The sequence below is a fragment of the Notolepis coatsorum genome (genome assembly GCF_963971535.1).
Source record: "Notolepis coatsorum genome assembly, chromosome: 7".
NCBI classification, from domain to species: Eukaryota; Metazoa; Chordata; class Actinopteri; order Aulopiformes; family Paralepididae; genus Notolepis; species Notolepis coatsorum.
In genome coordinates, this window is record NC_140171.1 from 112,644,618 (window position 1) to 112,669,634 (window position 25,017).

The following is a 25,017-nucleotide window of genomic DNA, read 5'->3' on the forward strand; positions in this document are numbered from 1 at the left end:
CCTACAAAATCATCCTCAAACTAAATAACCTCACACCTGCTCACACACTTACTACCACTTTCTTATCCAATGTTCCCATTCGTCCTGAGCCCCTATACCAACGAGTCTGGCTCCCTTCACACCCATCATAAAATGTTAAGACAACAAAGACGGCCAAAAAGGACCTACGATCTGGACACAGGCTTAACCCGGCTCTTTCTAAACCAAGCTAAGCTAGGCAGAGAGGACAAGAGAGAGAGAGAGAGGAACTATCTACTTTTGCAAATACAAACTGATTGGTATGAATCGGCTCTTCACAGAGCTGGAGTTTTGCTATCGGCGCACAGAGAGTTCATCGTCTTCCAACTTGAAATACTATAATCCAATTTGGATGAGTCTTTATTAGGCTCAGGGTGTGAGAGACGGAGAGAGAAATACTGTATGATGCACAGCAATGGTCCCCAGTCGGGGAGGAAAAGACTTGTAGCTACAGCGTCTATAAAGGAGGGAATCTCTGCATGCGTGTCTGTATTTCACACCCATTCGCGTCTAAATAGATGTTCTGCCATTTAGAATTTTGTTCAAATCAGTTTTCTTTAACAAATCAAACCAAATCTGGTACAGAGCATCTCTGGAGCTTAAAAAAGTTACTTCTTCGGATGTTTGATATTCCATACAGTTTTTGCTATAGCTGGCCCTCAAACATTGCTCAAAGGACAGGGCTTATAATATTAATATTATTACAAAACATTTCATATCTCCTAATTGTGCTATTACAACCACACATTTGGTGGACACTGTGTAGATAATGATGTCTGAGTGACCAGGACACATTTGGTGCCATTTCTGGCCAATAGGTGACGCTGTTGCAGCATCATAGGTTGAAATAGCCATAATGTTCCCGTCTGTCCTTCGCATTATCTGGAGAACCGTTCATCCGAATGACTTCACACTTGAGAAACCGAGTTAAGTGCGGTGTCGGAATTTAAGTTGATTTGTTTTCTCGAGAAACGCTGCAAGCAGCAATCGGACCGTTTGTGCTCACTAGTGCACTGACTGCACTAGTGAATATAAGAGTGCCAACTACCGGTTCATCTCAAAACTTTACCCCCCCCCTCTCTCTCACAGACACACTCGCCACCTGTCACACGGAATCCACTTTCTGGTCCGTCTCACGTCTTCCTGCGCTTCCCTCCTATAGCAAACCTCCTACTTGACGTCTTCCTGCGCTTCCCTCCTATAGCAAACCTCCTACTTGACGTCTTCCTGCGCTTCCCTCCTATAGCAAACCTCCTACTTGACGTCTTCCTGCGCTTCCCTCCTATAGCAAACCTGCTACTTGACGTCTTCCTGCGCTTCCCTCCTATAGCAAACCTCCTACTTGACGTCTTCCTGCGCTTCCCTCCTATAGCAAACCTCCTACTTGACGTCTTCCTGCGCTTCCCTCCTATAGAAAACCTCCTACTTGACGTCTTCCTGCGCTTCCCTCCTATAGAAAACCTCCTACTTGACATCCTCTTCCCCTAAAGCTCACCTACTCACAATCCATCTAAATCACAGCAAAAAGACTCTTTCTCTCAAAACACATTCCCCACACACACCACACGTAGACACACACACACACGCGCGCACACACACACACACACACAACCTCCTAGACCTCCACCCATCTCCCCTCCCCTATAGCCTACTTCTTCATGCTGCTACTACTACTCCCCCTGGAGCGGACTCTCCGGCTGCACTGAGGAAGGAGTGTGACAGAAAGGTGGGGAGGAGGAGGAGATGGGGGAGAAAGTACGGGAGGGGAGGAGGGGAGAGGAGGAAGGGATTACGGACTGATGAGACAACTGACCGGGAGTGAGAAAAAAACAAGACAAGCTACTGTCTGGGATTACGAGGCTTAAAGCATGTCACGCCTGAGAGCTGCCGTCAATTTGTTAAAATTAAAAGGGGAAGGGGGCAGGAGGAGCACGGAGGGGGCAGGAGGAGCACGGAGGGGGGGGGCAGGAGGAGCACGGAGGGGGTCAGGAGGAGCATGGAGGGGGAGGGGGTCAGGAGGAGCATGGAGGGGGAGGGGTCAGGAGGAGCATGGAGGGGGAGGGGTCAGGAGGAGCATGGAGGGGGAGGGGGTCAGGAGGAGCATGGAGGGGGAGGGGTCAGGAGGAGCATGGAGGGGGAGGGGTCAGGAGGAGCATGGAGGGGGAGGGGGTCAGGAGGAGCACGGAGGGGGAGGGGGTCAGGAGGAGCATGGAGGGGGAGGGGGTCAGGAGGAGCAGGGAGGGGGAGGGGGTCAGGAGGAGCACGGAGGGGGAGGGGGTCAGGAGGAGCACGGAGGGGAGGGGGGCAGGAGGAGCACGGAGGGGGTCAGGAGGAGCATGGAGGGGGTCAGGAGGAGCAGGGAGGGGGAGGGTCAGGAGGAGCACGGAGGGGGAGGGGCAGGAGAAGCGGGGAGGGGGAGGGGGTCAGGAGGAGCACGGGGCAGGAGGGCACCAGGCGTAGCATCAGCGCCGTTTCACTTGGTCAGTCCCTGGAATATGGTAGGAAGCTAATCGGTTTCCTCTGACATGAATGGCTTCACCTCGCCACTTTCTGCCATGTTAGTGTGTGTGTGGGGGGGGGGGGGGGTCCTTAAATGCCCTCTACCAATGTCAAACTCTGCTACGTGAGTTTGATTGGCAGGACTTTATTCCACCTCTGAGTTGGGTTGGGAAATGGGACAACAGCAGGGCTCCGTAAGCCCCTCGACGGTGAAGTTAAATAATATGATTGAAAGGAACCTGTAGCCTACTGTACCTCATCACCAGGGGGGGAAGAAAAGCAAATTGTTTTCCAGACAAAGACCCCAAACCACACAAGTTGTATTTTTGTACTTTCACCCTCAGGAAATCCTTCACGTTGTGCATGCCATGTAGTCAACGGTTGGTTCAGGGGGAAGACAGCCCCCCCCCGCGGGTGTTGGCGGAGAAGCGAGTAAAGGTTTTTCTATTTTTAGCGTTGGGTCGGTGGGTCTACTTGTCGGAAGCTGATGGATTGAACTACAGCGGCCTGAAGAGGTACTCACACGTCCCTGCTCTTTCGTTCACCAGCAACCACTCTCCCGTTGACGTCCCCTCCCTGACATCGGCGTGTGACGGACGCAAATGTCATGTCGGCCACGGCGGTGGGGCATGGCAGACGACGTGGCTCTGCGACATGTGGTGAAAATGTCGAGAGAGGCTTCTGAGGACAACACTCAACATTTTTAAAATCAGGCACAAATGTGACAGCAGTGTGAGGAGGACGACGCTGGGGATGAAGACGTCTGAAGCCTCTGATCATGTGACTCCATGTCATGTGACTACATCATCTGTGAAGCAGGCCCAGAGGTATGCAATGTCGATACAGAACAGCTCATTGGCTCTCGATCATGTCATTCACAATATTCATTGGCCAGCCATGTTGACCAGGGGGCGGGAGGAGAGGAGACTCTTGTGTTAATTAGTGTGACCACCGATGTCGGAGGGTAATGTGGTGATAGCCCGTACAGTTATTCTGACCCAATGGGACTGCTCATAATTCGGTTATTTTTCTGACACCGTTGGCACACACATTTAGCCAAGCAGTGTGGGCATTTATCGAATGAATACGAGACACTTCAAGGAACACTCCAACAATTTGGGAAATACACTTATTTGCCATCTTCCCGTGAGTACGAAGAGAAGATTGATTTCATCTCTGTGCGTACGGAGCTAGGCTAGCCATTTCCAGTCCTTGTGCTAAGCTAGGCCAGCATGCACCTGGACCACTCTCTGGGGATACTGGAGACACACACAGATGAAACTGATATCAATTGTCTCATCTGACTCTGAGGGAGATAACAAAATACATTTATTTCCCAAAATCAGGGGGAAAGCTGAAAATTGGCAGTTTGAATGGGAAGAGATTGTTTTTTCCTCGTGTTGTGGCATGACGCCTACTTCCTATTGCACATTTCCTCAGGGATACATCTTTTAATTGACAAAACACAACAGGGGTTGAAAAGAAGAAAATAAAAAAAAATTGTAAAATAATTAAAATACTAATAAAGACAGATGACTAAATAGAATGAAGAAGCTTGACACGTTACAATTCCCTCGTAATTTCAGGCGTCAATAACCCATGTAAATTGTACTCAATTAAACAAAGCAATATGCAATAATAATGTGCTGTAGCGAAATGTTAGGAGTGATTTGACACATTTACATAATGCCTTCGTCGAGATGGGAAGTAAATTGAAACGGTAAAATGTGTGACAAATTAACTATTATTATGCATTATCATAGAGTGTTGAATGCATTATCATAACAGTATCATGTGGATGGGTGGGCACCCTGTGATAATTACTTAATATTTTTGTCCAACGACGGAAACCCAAATGCACTTCAAATTATGGATGTTTTGTTTAGTTTCTGAGCTGATACTTTACAAACTATACAAGAACATGGTTGAATGTTCAATAGGATGACTCGTACAGTATGTGGAAGGGTAAATTATTTGATTGTCAAACAATAATAGGGTGTAAATACATACAAATAAATATACTTAAAATCAGGCATTATGTAAAGTCCAATAAAGATGAAGGAAGTGTCCACGATTTGCTAAAGTTGCAGCACACAGCATTGGAGTAAAAAATTAAAAATGTTATTTTAGAAGTTTCAAAATAAGTTATTGCCAAATACAAAAATGTAGGACAAAAATATGTCAATAATATTATTTTCTTTTAGCTGCATTGATTAGAGAAAACATTCAATTTATGTACAGGTTGTGGGCAAACTCGCTGAGCAGCAGTGCATTTGCTATTGCACTGAGGTAGGGTGGCTGATGACAATGGGATGAGCAACACGAAAAGAAAAGGTTGCAGTAACTCTCATATTCCACTGGAGAGCGCTATTTTTCACTAATTCAAATTATTCTGTTGAAAGAGACTTTTGCATGTTTGCTGTGACTGAGAGAACTCTTGTGCTAAAAATAGCCTCAGTTGAGGTAATAAAAAACTATTTAGTTTTTAAATAGTTATAAAAAAGAAATCCATTCAATAAATAATATGCTGAGTATTTCAACTGCATCTTCACATTAATGCACAATAAAAACATTATTATTATTTCTTTTTTAAAGTGCACTAATTCACAAAACAGAACCACTTCGTTCCCCATTATTGTTCGCGTGTGATCACATAATAACAAACAAAAACAACAACAATGGTTTGGCTAAATAGATAACTGCGATCTAGCAGGTACTGCACTTTGTTGAATAATATAATACTGTCCAGCAGAAAACAAACAATAAATGAAAAGTTAGTGTTTAACCCCATATTGAGAGCTCACACTGTTCGTTAGAAAATATATTTCAGCAGTCTTGAACATCAGCCGTTTTTAAGCAAATCTTTTACTTTGGACTTTTGGATTTTTGGAATTTGGTAACATTTCCAATGTTGACCTTTGTTGTGTTTTTCGGGGAGAATGAATGAAAACGTATTTTATATCATTGAGATGACTGGTTACAGTAAGACACATTCATCTAAAACTCCTCATTGACTCGTTAAAACACTTGTTGGAAGGCGAGTACATCTTTGAAGATGTGAAAACCCTACCAGAAGACATTTGAAACCAGAAAGTAAACATAAATCCTATTGCCTGGCTACTATTCAATATCTAAATCAATACTGCACAGCAATATCCAATTTTAAAACGTGTCAATTGTTCCATTGCATTATCATTTGGGTAAGAAGTATCAAGTGCTTCCTGATATCAATATAAAAAATTTAATATTTATTTTCTTTTCTGTCCTGAAACCTGGTTTTAGGTCTCTTCTAGAGTACACTGTATCACTTCTACCCATAAATAAATAGTAAACAACAACAAAAGTAGCCAATGAAATGATATTCCTCTTTGGTTTTGATCACATTTTGGGCTCAAGGCTATGCAAGTATCCCTGGGATTTAATGGTAATTATTTCACCGTGTTTCCAGTACTTATTTTCTAATCTACACGACCGCGGCAGCGGTTTTATTATACGTATACAAAGCAGCAATATATACAAAGTCAATTGTTTCTGGAACAGAAAAAACTAAACAAAACAACTACCAACTACCCATACGTGAGGTGGCCGTTTCTAACAGCACCCAAGATAAGACCTTTGTCCTCTGCTTTTCTGAATGGGTTGTTTCAAGCTTCACAGGTTTGTTTCATTCTATCTTTTTAGCCGAGATAATATCCGTTTCTAGGTTAAAGAATTAATTTTATTCTTCTTCTGTGGGACTCTGGAAATGAGATAAACCAATACAAGCTGTGCCAATTAACTGCAACCTGAGCACAGATATCCTCCCGGTGACACGATAGAGGGCGGGAGATGTGAGCCAGGAGGCCCCCGCCCATTCTACTTCTAGGCTGTCGGTGGAAAGCGGATGTCTCAAGAAAGCAGAAATACTTCTCTAAGGAAGACAAGAACACAACAACATTAAAGACGTAAAAACAAAAACGGAAAACGCCAAAAAAAAAAAAAAGAGAATCATTACTTGTTTCATGTCGCTCGATGACCATGGCTTAGCAATGGGTGATGTACTGTATCATGTGACTTCTAGTCGCTTATATCGCTCGCTTTTCTTTTTTTTCTCCTTTTTCTCTCTCTACTCTGTGTTTGATTCAGTCTACGGCACACTCCAGATCAGAACTTTTTGCTCTAGACTAAGAGCAGTTCTCCCGGTTATAAAAATAGTTTTGGTGGTATTCATGCGCTCATAGACCTATGGCACTCTAGATTTGGTTGATTCACTGATCTCTCGTCCACTTAGGACCTTCATTGAGGTGATCACATACAAAAGGCACTTAATTGGCACCATAGTCAGTGACGGGCAGGTATAAGGCTAACCCATTACCCCGCCTAACCTCTCTATCTCATGTACTGCAGTCCCCTGTCTCAGAGGGGATCTTTCTCATTCATACCATTCCACGTCTCAAGGGACATGGTCCTTATCAAATTGTCTTTCTATAGGGGGTGGCCAATCCCCGTCTCAGTCTCTCATTCCCATCCGATACACGTATAAATCTTTACAGTCGTCCATGTGTACATTTTAGTAAACCAGCACTAAAAGTGTCTCTCATTATAAGATTAAAAGAACAACTTTCTTTCTTTTTCTTTTTCTTTTTTCCAGAAATTTACATATTTGGAGCGTATTGCTTAATGGGAGCTCTTGGGGTAACATTCTTTTAGTACTGACGCCATGTTCTCATGGTATCGCTGTGGGGGAGGAAAGGGGTTGGTGTTATTTCTTTCTCTCTAGATAGTTGGACGGGACCCAGCCCTTGCGTGGGAGCAGGCCGTCCTGCACCTGGCAGTACCACCACCCGTTGGGGTTCCTCTCCAGGACCTCCAGGCAGGTGCCCTCGGGGAACCCCATGGTCTCGTCGTCCCCGCGGTAGTCCGCAATGGACACGTACACGTCCCTGCCCAGGTTGTTGTGGATCAGCTGGTTCTTCTCTATGGGCTTGGGATGAACCGCGGACACGGGGATCCCATTGCGTTGGCCGGCTCCTCTGCCGAGGGAGTCCGTGTTGGTTCCTGCGCTGAAGACGGTGCCCGAGGAGGACCCCAGGCTGGAGCGCTCGGCGGGCCTCGTCCGGCTCTCCACGACCACGTGTGGCCGCACGGTGCTGAAGGAGGCGTTCCGACGGACCCCGAGAGTCGCCGAACCCGAGCGGTAGTGGTCGCTGCTGCTCATCGATTCATATCGCCTCAGAGACCCCGTCATGTAGTGGGTGTCCTTCGCAGGTTGGGTGTTGGTCACGAACACGGACTGAGGTCTCACCGCCACATGGCGCACCCCGTTCCTCATCCTCACGCCTCCGTTGACCATCGCAGACGGCTTGGAGAAGCCCCCGGGAGGCTTGGAGGGAATCGGGGGACTGCTCCTGCTGAGGCCCTGCGGTTGCTGGTTCTGGCCCTGTAGGTTGATGTTGTTGAGGGCCAGAACACGCTGCTCGTTCTTCTCCAGGCTGTTTGATTTACTCCCACTAGTCCCATGTCCATCCGACACGCCTGTGTCCACCCCTTGTCGGATAGGCTCCAAGTAGAAGGTGGGGGCCCAGCCCTCCTCGGTACCCCAGCGGATGAACCACCAGCCGCTCTCCTGCTTCTCCAGAACCTCCACCTCCACTCCAGCAGGAAAGCTCAGCTCAGAGTCCTGGACCTTCTTGTAGGAGTCTGTGGTGCGGTAAAGACTGGGACCCTCCAGGTCGGAGTCTCCTCGGCTGCCCTTGGAGTAGATGGAAGAGAGATCTGAGGTGCTTCGGGAACAGAGGGAGTCCTCGGAGGAGATGACTGAAGCCGTTTCAGAGTCTTCTCCGCGGGAAGGTTTCAGACTGTGTCGAAGCTGACCGGTAGGCCTCAGCTGGCGTCTCAGGGAGCTAATGTCCATACGCTCTGGACTCTGGGGCTCCGATTTGGTCAGCAGAGGTTTGGGTCTTACCGAGGGCTTAGGCTTGGTGGAGGGGCTCTGGCCTATCCTCTGCTCCACGTCTTGGCTGAAGCCTGGGCCTTTCCTGAGGCCTCTGGCCGACTCATCTGACGAGGACCTGGGACTCTTATCCTGCAACCTGGGGCTGCTGTCCATGTGTCTGCCCAGTGTCTGGCTCCTTCGATTCAGCTCTGGGGTCATGGTCTTCACGGGTCTCCCGGCTAAGGGTGAGGAGCCAGAGGGTTTGCGTGGGACTGTGGAGGAATGGTAGCTCCTTGGAGAGTTGGGTCCACTGGAGCTTTTGGTCCCTTCATCCCCACTGCTTAGCCTGAAGCCATCGTTTTCATAGATACACTCCTCCTTAGCCATCTCCTCCACAGACCTGAAGGAGGTTCTTCTATGGCAGAAAACAGGAGAGGCCTTGCAGACAGGTGGGGAGGCTTTGCTGAGAGGTGGGGAGGCTTTGCTGAGAGGTGGGGAGGCCTTGCTGAGAGGTGGGGAGGCCTTGCTGAGAGGTGGGGAGGCCTTGCTGAGAGGTGGGGAGGCCTTGCTGAGAGGTGGGGAGGCCTTGGAGACAGGAGGCGAGGCCTTGGAGACAGGAGGCGATGCCTTGCAGGCAGGAAGGGAGGCCTTGCAGGCAGGAGGGGAAGCTTTGCAAACAGGAGGGGGGACTTTGCAGGCAGGGGGGGAACTGCGGTACTTATCACCGACCACACTGCTGATCTTAACATCCAGGTGGCGCTCATCTTTTAGAGAATCCGTGTCTGATTCGCCTTCGCAACCGATAGCAGGAACATCGTATTCTGGTTCCTCGTACACAGGCCTGCTGAGGGACTCTGAGGCTTTGGAGGCAGAGTTACCGGGAGACAAAGCCTCCACGGAATCCTGCTTCTTGACTGGCGGCGCCGGGGGCGGGACTTTGGGCCGGCTGAGTGTGCTGGTTCGTCGGCAAAGGTTTGGCTTCTTGCGTTTGTCAATGTAGGAGCAGGGGGCCCAGCCCTCCATCTCTCCGATCTGCACGTACCACCACCCGCCCGAGTTCTTCTCTATCACCTAGATGACAGAAAAAGGCATCTTCATTTCATATTCATTGATGTAACAACCGAAAACACCAGGTGACACTAAGATGAATGACTAAAGCTGTGTGTTACATCAGCTATTGCTGCCTTATCGCACAGGCACAAGAGACACAAATGGCCACATTGTCTAACATTATCAGTTTAGCGTGTGGAGAAGACTTGAAAGGTCTCTCTTATCTTCATCACCCCGACTAAGCGTAGAGAGAGAATTGCGCCCGCATCATCACACCCCAGCACCAGCACACATCCCTCCCAAGGTCATATCTGTATGGCGTTGGCTTTCCGGTCTATCTGGGGATCGCTCGGTTGACATGCATATTCAATGAGACCCGAGTGACTCATGTCAATGGGAACAGATGTAGGCCTAGTCCTCTTACATCAGCCTTTTGTCCTCCACGGAAACTGATGCCGTCAGAGATGGAGGACTGGAACTCTGCTATGGTGTAGTACTCTGCTTCCACAGCAGGGGGCTCCGGTGGCTTGGGTAACTGGAAGCCCTGCGAGCACCGAAACAAAAGGGGGAAAGAGGAGATGTTCAAGTTTGCTTCTATTTGTCATGTATAAAGTACATGTTGGTGTAAAGTTGTGGAATTCTCTCCATAGCGAGCTTAAGAGATGTAATAGTGTTTGTCAATTCAAAAATAATTATAAAAATATATATTTAGTCAGTATGAAATTCAAATGTGAATGAATAGTGAGATATTTTCTTTTCTTCTTTATTATTATAATTTTTTTGTTTTTTCTTGTTTAATCTGCGGATTGTTTGTTTCTTTGTATATGGTATGAATGATTATTTTGTGTAAATTAGGTTGTATGCCGACCATCAAGTAATACTTGTTTAGTTTAGGAATAAGGGGCAGGTAACTATAAGATTTATTCTTCTTCCTGCTCCTTTTGCCCATGGTAGAACTGTATTTATGATTTTGTATGAAAACTGTATGATTGTATTGCTTCTATGTGGAAAATAAAACTCTGAATCTGAAATGTACTTTACAGTGAAATGCTTGGTTCTGTATGAGCCCCTGAGAATGTGCTTCATACAGTAAAATAAAAAGTAAGTAAAAGAGGCATAAAGTCCCAACACTATACAAATTTACAAAATACAATATACAACTAAGTACAATGAAGTAAAAATGCAGGCAACAAGGTAGAAAAATGCAGACAATGAAGTACAAAAATGCTGACAATGAGGTACAAAAATGCTGGTATAAATAGATCAAATATCGGTGTAGTGTTTAAAGTGTCTAACGTGAGTGTTAAGGTGAGTGTTTTTAGTGTGAGTGAGTGTTTAAGGTGAGAGGATTTTTTGTTTTCGATTACGATCACTGTGAAAATAATACGAGAGAAGAGAACAAGCTTAAGTGAATGATACGTTAGTCCAGTCTGTAGTCCAGATGTGAACAACCGTCCAAGTTAGTGATATTCTGGATAACTCAAAAACTGCAATGCATTCGATCGCAGCCACGGGCGGTGAAATACTGTGTGGTTAATGAAAAACGGTGTGGATGAAGGTCGGTGGCCGGCGGTCAGAAGGCTGAATGCAGAAAAAACACATCAATAAATCATCCATTTTGGCCAACTCTGGTGGTTGGCATGGTGGTACAGCAGGAAGCATTTCATGTTGTAGTCAGATAAGACTGAATAGTTACAGATTGAATATTTAGAATGCTGAATATACACATTAAAAATATTTAGAATGCTGAATACAAATGTGTTAGATCTACAGAGGCAAACGTGTTGAGCTGTGAAGTGAAGAGTTGAAAGGTAGAAACGAGGGCGATAAGATTATATATGGGGAAGACTTGTTGTTGCACCAGTGCTATAGACCACTGCACTTACGCGTTACATTGAGCTCATGGAGGAGAGAGCGGGGGGAGAAAATGAATGAATGTGGATGAGAGCCTTGACATTTAGTGGTTGTACCTACGGCTGTGGGGGTGCTGGAGACATGATCCAATAGACTTTTATACGCCTGAGTCTCCTGAACACGGAGAGCAGATTGCCCACGGTGTCTCTCTGGATTGTCCAGAGATCTAGGTTTATCATCTGCGCATGCGGAGCTCGAGAGTAGGTGACTTGGGACTGGTCTCTCCGTGTTCAGGAGACTCAGGCGTATAAAAGTCTATTGGATCATGTCTCCAGCACCCCCACAGCCTACAACCACTTAATGTCAAGGCTCTCATCCACATTCATAAATGTTCTCCCCCCACTCTCTCTCTCATGATTTCAGAATACCGGAAGTGTTGCGGTGGTCTATATTGTGTGATTGATTGTCATACCCGGGACATGGAAACAGGATTAAGCCCTCACAGTCAAACGAGACGTTTGTAGGCGATTGTGTGGATTTTTGTTGCATGAACTTGTGACCACTTTGAAATAATTTGGGGGAGAAAGGGCTTCACTTCCACGGTGCAGCGACTCACCTCATGAAGATGTAGACACTGATGATGTCATCCCACAAAGACAAAAAGGTAGGCCTATGCCACAGTGTATTCTGTGTGGGTACGGGCTGCAGATTTCACTTTGTTTCATATAGTCTAGCGGTTGTGGCCCAGGTTATTAGCAATAGTGGGACAATAAAAAGCTGCTCATCACTGGTACAAGTCCAGGATACGGTGTATAAGCCAAGTGATGAATATTTAGATTCTAACTCATCCCTCTGGTGAATATTATATATTATATTATTATATATGAATGATGAGGACAGGACATTGTATCAACCTGCATTATTTAGGCTGTTCGTTTGAAGGCCACTTAAGTGTAGAGATAATGGTGCTTAAATGACGCAACCCTCTTTGCGCCCCTGTGCCTCAAATAGATCCGCTATCAGCTCTATCTTTAATCTTTCAAAATGTTCAGTTGCTATCGCTATCAGCTCTATCTTAAATTTTTCAAAATGTTCAGTTGCTATCGCATGCACTTATCTGTGTTTCACTACACACATGAGTGCATGCTTACCAACTGTTCGCCTGTTTTTACTGCAACACTACTATCACCGACATCTAAGAAGGGAGATCCCCCCATGAATGGCCCTTCTAAGGTTTCTCTCCTCCACATTGCCTGTGGTGCATTTTTTTCTATTGCTAGGTTTTTGTGAGTTTTTCCTTACCTTTGCGTGGGGTGTCTGGGAGTGTTGCATTTATTTTAAAAAATTTGGACCTTATGGTGTTCTTGTTTTGTTCTTGACTTATTGTGATGTTTCTTCTTGACTTGTTTAAAGAAGACGTGTCCGGCCCATGGGAACATTAACGTGTGTTGTCGGGCCTTACAAATACATTTTATTTGATTTGATTTGATTTAAAGTCTTGGGCAAGGTTAATGCTTGCACCAAATTCTTAGCCAGGAAGGTAAATTTAATAGATGCAGATATTCCTCACTTGCACACAGTGCCACTTTAACTATGCCAGTTCATCGTGGTATAGTGCATTACCTAAACTACTGAAAAACGAATTACAAAGATCCACAATACATTAATCAGGGATGTTTTGAGGTTGAGCCCCCGTGCACATGTGGGCAGGAGCCATTTTCAACAACTTAACTCCCTGTTGAAGCAAGGGTCACACAAATCAAATGATGCATGGTGCACAATCATTCATAACAATGTTCCAATCTACCTGAGGAATTACTTTACACACTGTATGTAAGAGATGGTCACAACCACAACACCAGAGGGGTGTAGAAGTCTACATATTTAAAAACCTAACAGTAGCTAATGTAGAGGTCTACAGATTTAAAAACCTAACAGTAGCTAATGTAGAGGTCTACAGATTTAAACACCTAACAGTAGCTAATGTAGGGTCTACAGATGTAAAAACCTAATGGTAGCTAATGTAGAGGTCTACATATGTAAATACCTAACAGTAGCTAATGTAGGGTCTACATATTTAAAAACCTAACGGTAGCTAATGTAGAGGTCTACAGATTTAAAGACCTAACAGTAGCTAATGTAGAGGTCTACAGATGTAAACACCTAACAGTAGCTAATGTAGAGGTCTACAGATGTAAAAACCTAACAGTAGCTAATGTAGAGGTCTACAGAAGTAAAAACCTAACAGTAGCTAATGTAGAGGTCTATAGATTAAAAAACCGAACAGTAGCTAATGTAGAGGTTTGATTGATTGATTGATAGGTCTACAAATTTAAACACCTAACAGTAGCTAATGTAGAGGTCTACAGATTTAAACGCCTGTAGACCTCTAACACAAACGCAGGGAAATGTACATTTGCACATCAGGGCGCCTGGGAATGGAACAAGTTGGAATTGCAAATGAAAAACAGTCTGATGTCTTTCAAGCTGAAGGTAAAGGGATGTTGTCTAACAGAGTAAACCAGGTCGACTAGTATTTTCATTTGAGCTGATCTATGAGCTCATTGTAGCAAATTTTATATCATATATAATACATATTTAAATATCTATGTATTTTATGATTAGACGATTTTATGATATGATGTGTTAGACACTGTCATGTCTCACTGTCATGTCTGTAGGAGGAGACACACTATAATATTGTGGAGACAGAACAGACCGAGCTCCCACCCCCAGCTAGCGTCCCTATGTTGGAAATGTTGTCGGTCACCATGTAAGAAGCATTTGTATACAGTATAATCAACTTGAGCTTAGTATGAAGTAATCCGACTAATAGGTGTCTTACCAAGTTAGTTTCTCTTCTTGGAGGAGGCTTTTGTCTCAGGTTTGGAGATCCTAATGAAAGATATAACATGTTATTAACATCCTGTATGTCCGATTAACTTATCCTTTGTCTGAATGTCTGAAAAAATTATGTTTGAAAGACAACAGTATATTTGAGCTTAGTAGGTGAGTAAAATCCAAAATCCGCACACCAAAACATTTCACATTCCCAGAGTTAGTATGCATTATTTCAAGAAACCATTTAAATCACCACCCAAATTAGTAAGACAAGCTCAATCATCCCACACACAGAATATACCTCCACCCTGGTAGCTTACCTATGGCATCAAAGCCTATACGGAAGAAAAATGACAATCCTTTAATTTCTTATACGCAAAATGCATTGGTTGTTTGTGTGCTAATTGTACACTACAGATCTATTGTACAGTACATTTAGCTGAGTAAATTGTACTCAAACTGAGTACATTTTACTCAAACTGAGTAAAATTGTACGCACTTGGGCTCAAATGGACTCAGTTTGAGTAAAATTTACTATAGAATTCCAAAACTTTCTAAATTCCGAAATGTTGAGAAATTAGACCATTTCAACAACTTCGGGGTAAGCGTTTGGCAAATAAGTGGCTGGATTTTATGTTTAGGTCCATTTTTCCTTTTAAGTATTTGTCTTGAGACGGGAGTTGTTTCTTTAAGTAAAATAAAATGACTCCGGGCGGCTGATTGGCGCAGTGGGCAAGGCGCTCGCCTCTAACGCAGGAGACGCTGGGTTCGAGCCCAGCTCTTGGCGTTGCTACCGGCTGGCCGGTCGTTCATACTAACACAATTGGCAAGTGTTAGAGGGTGGGAAAGCCGGTGGGTGGGGATTTGACGTTGTGGACAGCGACTCCTACAGGTCGGTTTGGTGACGCCGGTGCGACGGAAGCAGGAAGTGACGGGGGCAGTGTGAGCCACTGAGAGTTCGAGATGCTGCGGTGAAAAGATGCGACAGGCTGCTTCCTCGTGTACCGGAGGGGACACGTGATGCAAGGCTTCTGTCCTCACTACAACCGACCTGTGGGAGGCATAGTCTAGCAACGTTCAAGACAGGGGAGGGAAGAATTGGATACATGAAATTGGGATGGGAGAAAAATAGAAAAATGGGGAGAAAAAGTGGATAAAAAAATAAATAAAAAAAATTACTCCAGTCTATGCTCATTTCCCCAGCTGTGATATGAAGCAAACAAAGTGTAGCGATACATAATACAGCCGGGAACCAGCAAAAGTAACGATAGCCGTAAAATGGTCCTGCTTTGATTTTGGTTGAACTTTCTACCGACACCGATCACTCACCGATTTCCACTCTATGCGGTGCCACTCGAGCCACAGCGGGGGACCCCGGCTCTGCTGCTCTCCCTTTACTCTCCTGATGGGCGGCGCTGGCCCCTATGAGTCCTAGACACGGACTGTTGGACCCGTAACCGGTGCCGTTGCTCAGCCTCCGGCCCGTCTCGGCGCTCAGGTCGGCGCTGCAGGGCATGGGCAGGCTGATCTCGCTCTTGGAGATGTGGCGCTCGGGCGTGGTGCTGCCCTCGCCGTCCGTCTGGATGTCCTTCTCGCTGACCGACTTCTTCTGCAGCAGGTTGCTGATCTCCATGATGTTGCCGATGATCTCCACGGGGCCCGTCAGGGTCTTCTTGCGGGGGGAGAAGTCCTCCTTCACCTTCTTCAGGTAGGACGCCGGGGCCCAGCCCTCCTTCCCCAGGTACCTGCAGGCACAGCACACGTTAACGAAGGCATGGATGAGTCTCTGCTCATCCCCACTTTATTATCATTAGGCCCATGCAGAATCCGCAGCCGGAGATTCACGTAGGATTCTAAAACTTCAAATAACCTAGTAAAACTAACAGAATTCTGCAGAAAATGAGGAAAGAAATCCACAGATTACGATCGGGTCTGGTAATATTTGTCATAATGAGTCTCCTGAACAATTTAAAACCAAGCATGAGTCGATCAGAGCTTCCGACGCGGTGGTATATGCACTTTTCCGTGACCATCCGCGGATTCCCGGAGTTACGCACGCACACACACACACACACACACACACACACACACACACACACACACACACACACACACACAAAGGGGGAATTTGCGTAATTTATAATGAGGCGTTTGTGCACATGAGTCTCCCGAACTATTTAAAACCAAGCCCTAGTCGATCAGAGCTTCCGACGCAGACCAACAAAGAAAGCCTACTGGATCCATTTTGTCTCTAAATGGATTTGGTAGCTGTAGCACGTCTGTTCCCGACACCCGAGAGTGAAAGTACTCAGCCCCTCCCCTACAACTCAAGTGTAGTTCTTTGGACAGCAAGGGAAATTATACAGCCGGACAAGTTAACAATAATTAACCCATTTACAAGTGGTATTACATTTAGCAAACAGATGGAGAACATTTCAAAACACTAGAAATTGTGAATATCAATTTTCTTTACCTAATTCTGAATCGTGCAACATTTTCGGCATTTATGAAAAATCCTCTCCGCCTAGATGAGGACGTTTTCACACCTTTTTGAGCCTTTTGTTCTCCCGTGCACGGGAGCTCTGACCTCAGAGAGTAAGCACATAGACCCTTTTTTCATCAGTGTCATCTTGTTGGCAAAACTCTGCTTCCACATCCAAAATGCGCACACAGCTTATCCGTTTGAAATCATTATTGATTTAAATTAGCTCTCAGAATGTGAAATAGTAATTTAGTGTTGTCTCCATGGCTCTCGTTCTCGGCTGCAGTGAGCATCAGAGCTGCACACCTGGTTATTATTGCACTATACTGTATTTGGGCAGGAAACACCTTAGGGGCATTCTGGATGAACGCATTTGACCAGGCGAAGGTAACTGAACGTACGTACAGGACGGTAGTATGGATTGGGCTTAGATTAGATAAGATTAGATTGAAAGTTATTGTTATTATACAGCACAAATACAGTACAATGAAAATATGTTTGGCATCCAACCAGAGTGCAAACAGTAAAGTGCAATAGTAATATACAATGTACAGGTGATTAAACTGGGTATAAAATATGTAAATGTGTACTACTGAGTATAGTGCTAATCAGATGTATGTACAGAGCTGTAGGTTTAATACGTACAGTGATACAGGTATAAAGACAGATGTGGATAGATATATATATACGGTAAGAATAAATATATACTGTATATACGTATATACAGCATTATTGTACATGCTATCATGTACATGAGTTATGTGCATGTGTATAAGTAGGTATATACTGTAGAAGAATTATATGCAGGTATATTCAGATATGGATATATAATATATATGCTGTAAAATATAATATATACATGTATATATACGGTTATACATGCTATCATACAGAGTTATATGGGTAGATCATCACAGCGGCATCATGCCTGGAGACTTTGTCATCATTGTTTACCAACAGTAAAAAGGATCTATATGAGAGTTGTGAATCATAACCATAATTAGTGGCCACCTCGGCCAGGCCTCCGTGCCAGTGGCCATCAGGCACCAACAACCGTGGGCATGGACTGCTGCCAGCAGCCGGAGAACTGGCAGCTGCAGAACACGAGAACTACTAGCAATGTCTGACCACTAAGTGTGTCTGACTCTAACCACCATAACCTGCATGGGTCTACAACTTATGACGTATAGTCGTATATCATGCCAGTCAGGGTACCTTGTATATACTGCACCTTGTGTACACGGTTTACTTTTACTCTTACTCATAGTATATATTCTGATAAAAATTCTTTATTGCCTTTATATTGTATATATATTGTAATGCATAATATAACCGGTATGGCATACAGACCCTCATCTGCACATTTACTTTTCTCATATTTTAATATTCAGAGTTAATTATATTGTTCACACTGTTTATTTTTTTTCTCATAATTTAATATTCAGAGTTAATTACATTGTTCACACTGTTTATTTTTTCTCATATTTTAATATTCAGATCTAATTATATTATTATTACCTATATGTCTTTCTACTATTACCCTGCCCATGCATATAAGCTACCCTAACAGGTCTGCTGTTAGTGTGGAGTCTTTTAAACAAGGTCTAAAAACCTTTTTATACAGTGAGGCTTTTAATTGATCATGTATGTGGTATAACATGTGTGTATGTGTGATTGTATTTTAATTTATTTATTTTTGAAGTATTCTACAATCTTGTATGTGATGTAACATGTGTGGTTATTCTATTCTGATTAACCTTTTACTGCCTGTAAAGCACTTTGTGATTTTAATCTGGAAAAGCGCTATATAAATAAAATGTACCTTACCTTACCTTACATGTACCTGCCCTCCCCCCTCCCCCATGCTGCTATGACGCCCAAATTCCATAGTCATAGGACCAGACCAGAATAACCCAACATATATCCCAAAATACCTCTGAAGAATAACTTGAAATATAGCATTTAGATTAATCTGTGATTAACACTGTCGTCTCCCCCATCCCTGTTCTGTCCCCAGAGATAATGAGAACAGAAGCTGAGGGCGCAGGTGAACTCAGGACAGAAGCTGAGGGTGCAGCAGGTGAACCCAGGATGTAATCGGGTAGCGAGTGCACTGCAGCCATTCAATTTGTTGAGGGAGAGAAACGTAGAGGTAGCTTCTTATGCAGGTGTAAGTCAGGCCACCTGAAAGGAGCTAATAATCAGGAGATGCAGGTAGATTTGGAAGGAAAATGTGTTGTTCCACAAGAGATAGTTAGCACTAATTTGAGGCCTGACCTATTGTTGTGGTCTGCGAGTTAGCGGATAATCTATTTCATAGAATTGCCCTGGGAGGATTCAGTGGAGGAGGCTTATGAAAGGAAAAAGCGCATACTGAATATGCCGATTTGGCAGCAGAAACTGAACAGTGAGGATGGGAAAGGGTTTATAGCACATCAACTTTATCATTATTGGGAGAGTTGGGGTTTCGTGCCAGAGTTTGCGGAAAAGGCAGTAAATGAGATGTCAGAAGAAGCATTGAAGCATTGAAATAATGTCAGCTGGGGGCCAAAGTAAACAAAGGGTAATAGTATCGCTTCTGTTTCATGTGTGATATCAGGAATGGTCTACATAGGATAACACAAGGAAGTTCTGTGTGTGGATATCAAGGAGAGCTAGCATGGAGGGGGGTGGTGTTGGAACTTCCCAAGGTGTCGTGGCCCTAACTTCATGAAACACCAGCGAAGGGAGGTGCCCACTTGATAACCATGGCTCTCGCTGCCTAGCTATCTACATGTTGAGTTGTGGCGGCCATTAGGGGCCATGCGGCAGGGTATGTAGCATCAGCATTGCCAATACCTCGAACAGGGCATGTGCTGTTTGGGAGCCATTATGGGCCATGTAACACATCTATAGTGTGTAGTTCCAAGTATTTATAGGCATGTTAGACTTTCTTTTGGCAATGGGAGTGGCTTCCTTCATTGAGCGCTTATCCTTATCATTAGGGCAGAGTAACAGTCCTGTGAAACAATAAATTATGTTCCACAAGTGTTGTAGTCGAGACGAGTCACTAAATCTCGAGTCTGAGTTGAGTCTCGAGTCCCCAGTGTTCGAGTCTGAGTCCATGTCCAAGTCACCAAAGAAGAGACCGAGTCGAGTCCAAGTCGAGTCCCCATGATTAGCCTAGTCCGAGTCCAAGTCGTCAAGGTTGAGTCTGAGCTGACATACAAATAAAAAAAGGTCTACATTAACTCCCTTTGAAATGGTGACCGCTGTGTCATTTATGTTTAATGTAGTACATTAAACATAAATGACACAGCGGTCACCATTTCAAAGGGAGTTTATTTACTTTGTGACACAATAGCCAAACAAATGCCAAATGATTAGGGCATATTACAAAATAATTAAATTAAATAAAAAAGAATAACTGTATAATTAACAAGTCCGAGTCCGAGTCTGCACCTTCCGAGTCCGAATGCAGTCAATGCTTGAGTCCAAGCCTGAGTCATCAGTGCTCAAGTCCAAGTCAAGTCACGAGTCCTGAAAATCAGTCCAGGACTTGAGTTCTACAACACTGTGTTCCACATGTAAACCACATTATAAACACCTGTTAGTTTGCCTCTCAGGGGGCCGTTTCAGAGAGGGATGGCAGGCTATTTTGTTCCCATTTCCTCAAAACCCACTGTGACCACAAGGTGTCTCAATAGCAACAATAACAGCGCTGTGACTGGATTTAGACTGTGTGTGTGTGTGTGACTGTGACCGTGTGTGACTGTGACCGTGTGTGTGTGTGTGTGTGTGTGTGTGTGTGTGTGTGTGTGTGTGTGTGTGTGTGTGTGCGCGCGCGTGCGCGTGTGCGTGTGTGCGTGTCACACATTGCCCTGCAGAAAGACGCGTGGCCGAAGAGTTGCATCTGGCGCGTTATTCATCGCTTCCTCACTCGAGGCACATGTCAGCGAGTGCTGAGGAGCGAGCCAGGCTGAGAAGTCAAACCATTTCTGTGCCATTGTCTTACTGTGACGCACGTCAAGGAAGACAACTGTGGCATATTCTGCGTCATCTGAGCAGGGGTCCCTGGGTCTGCTTGTGTGTATGTGTGTGTGTGTGTGTGTGTGAGGCAGCATGTGATAATCATCAGCGTTGGGGTTGAGAGTCACTCATACACCCCCAGGGCCACAAGGAAACGACAAACAACAGGCAGGAAATGCACCGTAGCCGAGTAAACAATGTACAAACACATACACACTGGGTACATGTCGTCACACACACACACACACACACACACACACACACACACGCGCGCGCGCACGCACGCACATACACACACACACAGTCCTCAGGGGTAGGATGTGACGTGGCGGATCTGTGGAGAACACCATATGTTAATAGTTTCAGCCCCAGTCCCATTACCCAGATGAGAGATGGACCACTGCCTTGATCTTGAAGTCTCCTAATGGTGACGACAACCAACACGCTTTTCATTCTCTTTACAGAGAATATATATATATATATATATAGAATAGAATAGAATAGAATAGAATAGAATATATCTTTATTTGTCATTGTTGGTACAACGCAAATTTGTTAGGAACATCACCACTGGCATACAAACATAAAATATAGCATGTGCAAAATAATAATGTCAATAATAATAGTAATATAATAATAAAGTCCCAATGTCCTCAATAATAATAACATACCATCATTGTCCCAAGTGCATTTAGTGCTAGTGCAAATAAATAAATCTAAATCTTTTTTGTATTTTTTTTTTTTTTTAAACATAACATAAAATTAGACATACAAGCATTAACAGTTGCATTGGATGTTTACTGTTAATGCTTGTATGTCTAATTTTATGTTATGTTAAAAAAAAAAAAAAATCTAAATCTAAATATTTCATTTCATTGACTTGCAATGGATGAAATAATGTATAGTGCAGCAATGCAAGTCCGGTTCACAGTTATTGTTGTAATGTGGAAGTGGGAGTTATGTCACCGGGGGTTGGGGACGGTGGGTGCGGGGGGGGTGGGATGCGGGGTGGGCAAGTTGATGTTGATCGTTGAGCAGCCTGACAGCCCGTGGATAGAGGCTGTTGGTCAGTCTGCTGGTTCCGGACTGGATGGATCTATACCTTCGACCAGAGGGCAGCAGTTGAAAAAGATGGTGTGCTGGGTGGTACTGGTCTTGTAAGATGTTATTTACACGACGTAGGCAGCGGGAGGTAAAGACTGTGGAGATATCTGGGAGGCTAGCTCCAGTGATCCTCCTTGCAGCCTTGACCACTCTGTGGAGGGCCTCTCTGCCCTGGTGCAGCTAGAAAACCACACCAGTAGTCCGTACGTGAGTACACTCTCTACTGCGCAGTGGTAGAAGTTGGCCATCAGTCCCTGTGGGAGTTTAGCCCATTTAAGCTTCCTCAGATAGAAAAGGTGCTGCTGTGCTTTGCCCATAGCAGAGGCAATGCTGATCCCCCAGGACAGGTCATCAGACATTGTCACGCCCAGAAACTTAAATTTTGAAACCCTCTCCACCTCCTCATTCCCAATGAGTGGAGAGTGGCTGCATTTATGGTGCATTTATATAGAGCGATTTTTACAATTTGTTCCTCACATTTTACCCATTCATTCACACACCGATGACGGAGGCAATCATGCAAGGTGCCGACCTGCTCATCGGGAGCAATTATGGGGTTAAGTGTCTTGCTCAAGGACACTTCGACACGCTGCCCGGGAGGAGAGGGAATCAAACCGGGACCCTTCCGACTACGAGGCGGCCACTCTACCTGAGCCACTGGCGCCCCCGTATATATATATTTCATATCTACTCATAATATTTAAACCACTGGCTACATTGGTTATATTACCAATATTGTATTCATAGTTATACACACTATACCGCTTGTAGTGTTGTTATAGCTACTAACTCTGTTTATACTGTACATCAGTAGTGTTAATAGTATACCTTTGCTTTTTCACGTTCTACACGCATGTTGTACATATGTGTAAACTACAATGCACTTTACTGCTCCCTTTGCACTCTGGGTAGATGCCAACTACATTTTGTAGTACTCTGTACTTGTACCATAAACTAATCTAATCTAATCTAATCTATTCCAGTTCACCCATTTAGAACCACTATATCCATGGCCTGGATCCTCACTGAAGGAGAACTTGACCTGTGCAAAAGGAGCTCCATTGGCTGATGTCCGTGGGTGACCAATGGCGGGGTCAGGGGGGCGAGGCTTACCTGATGTACCACCAGCCCTCCAAGTTCTTTTGGATAACCTCCACGGTGACCCCTTTCTCAAAGGTGACCTCGTCCTTCCCTTGGCTGGTGTATGGCTGTACCGTCACATATTTCTCCTCTGGAGAGGGGAGGAAGGGAGAGAGAGAGAGAGAGAGAGAGAGAGAGAGAGAGAGAGAGAGAGAGAGAGAGAGAGAGAGAGAGAGAGAGAGAGAGAGAGAGAGAGAGAGAGGTACAGCATTTTTTATACAAGTTTGCTGCATATCATGGTATAAATTCACATTCAAGTATACTAATGCAGCAATATTTGACTCAGATGTATAGGTACATGTGTAAATGTCAATTTCAGAGAGATTTTGTCTTCCCAACAAACTTTAAATTTTTTGTTTTTTTGTAATTTCCATACATATACATTTATGGTCCCTGACAAAAACCAGCAGGATATCTTGTGGAGAACCATGGCCATGATGGTATTGTCTATGGAAAAATGCATTCAGAATGTAGTTCCCTGATGTGGGAACAAAAAGAAAATTCTACCGACTTTTCAGGGTTCACATTATGGCCAGTAGTACTCATTTACATATTTTATACCCAGTTTAATCACCTGTACATTGTTATTACTATTCCACTTAACTGTTTGCACTCTGGTTGGATGCCAAACATATTTTCGTTGTACTTGTGCTATATAATGACAATACATTTGAATCTAATCTTATCTAATCTAACCCCAATGCAGCGGGACACGCCACAGTCAGTCCCTCGTCTCTTCATGAGGGAGAAGTGGTGCGCATGGCCCACTTAAATGCTTTGCCTAGCTCCATACCAGCATAAACACAAACTAAATAGCCTCTTCCAACCACTGTACTTTTCCCCATGCAAGAGAAAAACACAACCTGCTCCCTCTACTGGCCAACCGTCTCCTCCCCCCACAATCTTTCTCTCTCTTATCACTGCTAGACGGCAACCCAGCCAGCCCCCGGCACACGTGAAACTCTGGCCCAAGGGAGGATTACCTGGGAGCCCAGCAGGGGGCTAACAGGAGGCCTACGTTGCAGAGAAAATACTGTTAGGAGAGATCTCCCTCTTATCAGATCTCTGTCTGATGATCCCACTCTGGTCTCACACTCTGCTGGGCTCCCCAGAGCCCGATAGAGAGATCCTACCATGGGCTTACTTTAGCGAGGAAAGATTGAGAGGGGATTGGGTCATTGAAAGGTAGCGTAAAATAAGAGAAAATCGGGGGAAAATAAAGATCGGTGGATAAACAGGACGAACGAGTGAGGAGTTCAGCCCAGTTAAAGCAGCTATCGACGGCCGGGGGGCTACAGACGGCTTCAGGAGTAACGCTGGGTAAAGCTGTAAGCGTGGGAACAAAACATGAAACATGAAAGTGAACAGAAGGACTAATGATCCACCTCTGACGTCTGGGGAAGGAGGCCGTGTGTATTAGGCCACAATTACAATAGAGCTATATCCGAGACCCGCCCTCCTTTTCTGACTATAATGTAAACATTAGTCCATTAGCTCATAAACTTTTTGTTTCCATGCTGAATGAGTTATCCACTGAAAACCGATGAATTTCTGGTAAGCGTTAGATTTGAAGTGGTGCTTTTGCATGGTTGCATGTGGGAAACAAAGTCAACAAAGCGTATGACTAGTCTATTAGCCAACTGAGGATTTCATTGGTCGAGACTCTAGCCCTAAATACAAACAACGCATGGACGGATCTTTCTTTTTGCGGGGTGGGGGGGGGGTTACAGAGAGTGAGGGGGGAATGTGACCCTGGGTGGGCCAGCAGATACACATCTCAGAGGTGTGTGTGTGTGTGTGTGCACGTGTGTGTGTGCACGTGTGTGTGTGTGTGTGCACGTGTTTGTGTGTGTGTGTGGGCTGTGGGGTAACCATCCAGTGGGGAAGTGAGTTCCTCTCCTGCCTGTCATTCCAGAGCAGCTGAGGTCAGTAACGTGGCACAGTGAGGAATGTCTAGCCCTGAGACAAGGCAAGCACATGGAGTGTGTGTAGACCTTAGCATGTAGCGTGTGTGTGTGTGTTTATGTGGATTGGGGGAGGGGGGTATGCAGTATGAGTACTTGCAGATGGAGAAGGGAAAAAGTGGGGGTGTTTGTGAATGTATTTG

The 25,017-nt window shown here is 44.8% G+C and overlaps 1 protein-coding gene across 1 annotated transcript in view; it reads right to left on the reverse strand.

Annotated features, from left to right (window-relative positions):
• Positions 1-2,436: 2,436 nt before the first annotated feature.
• The window catches only part of LOC311231720 (SH3 and PX domain-containing protein 2A-like), a gene marked incomplete at its 5' end in the record, with an annotated part of 240,220 nt that continues 217,639 nt past the window's right edge, over positions 2,437-25,017 (reverse strand). The window contains 6 exon segments of the mRNA XM_084318345.1: positions 2,437-9,502; positions 9,906-10,025; positions 14,181-14,230; positions 14,497-14,511; positions 15,506-15,921; positions 22,884-23,001. Of these exon segments, the coding sequence (XP_084174471.1) occupies positions 7,259-9,502; positions 9,906-10,025; positions 14,181-14,230; positions 14,497-14,511; positions 15,506-15,921; positions 22,884-23,001 (2,963 nt within the window). The 3' untranslated portion in view covers positions 2,437-7,258.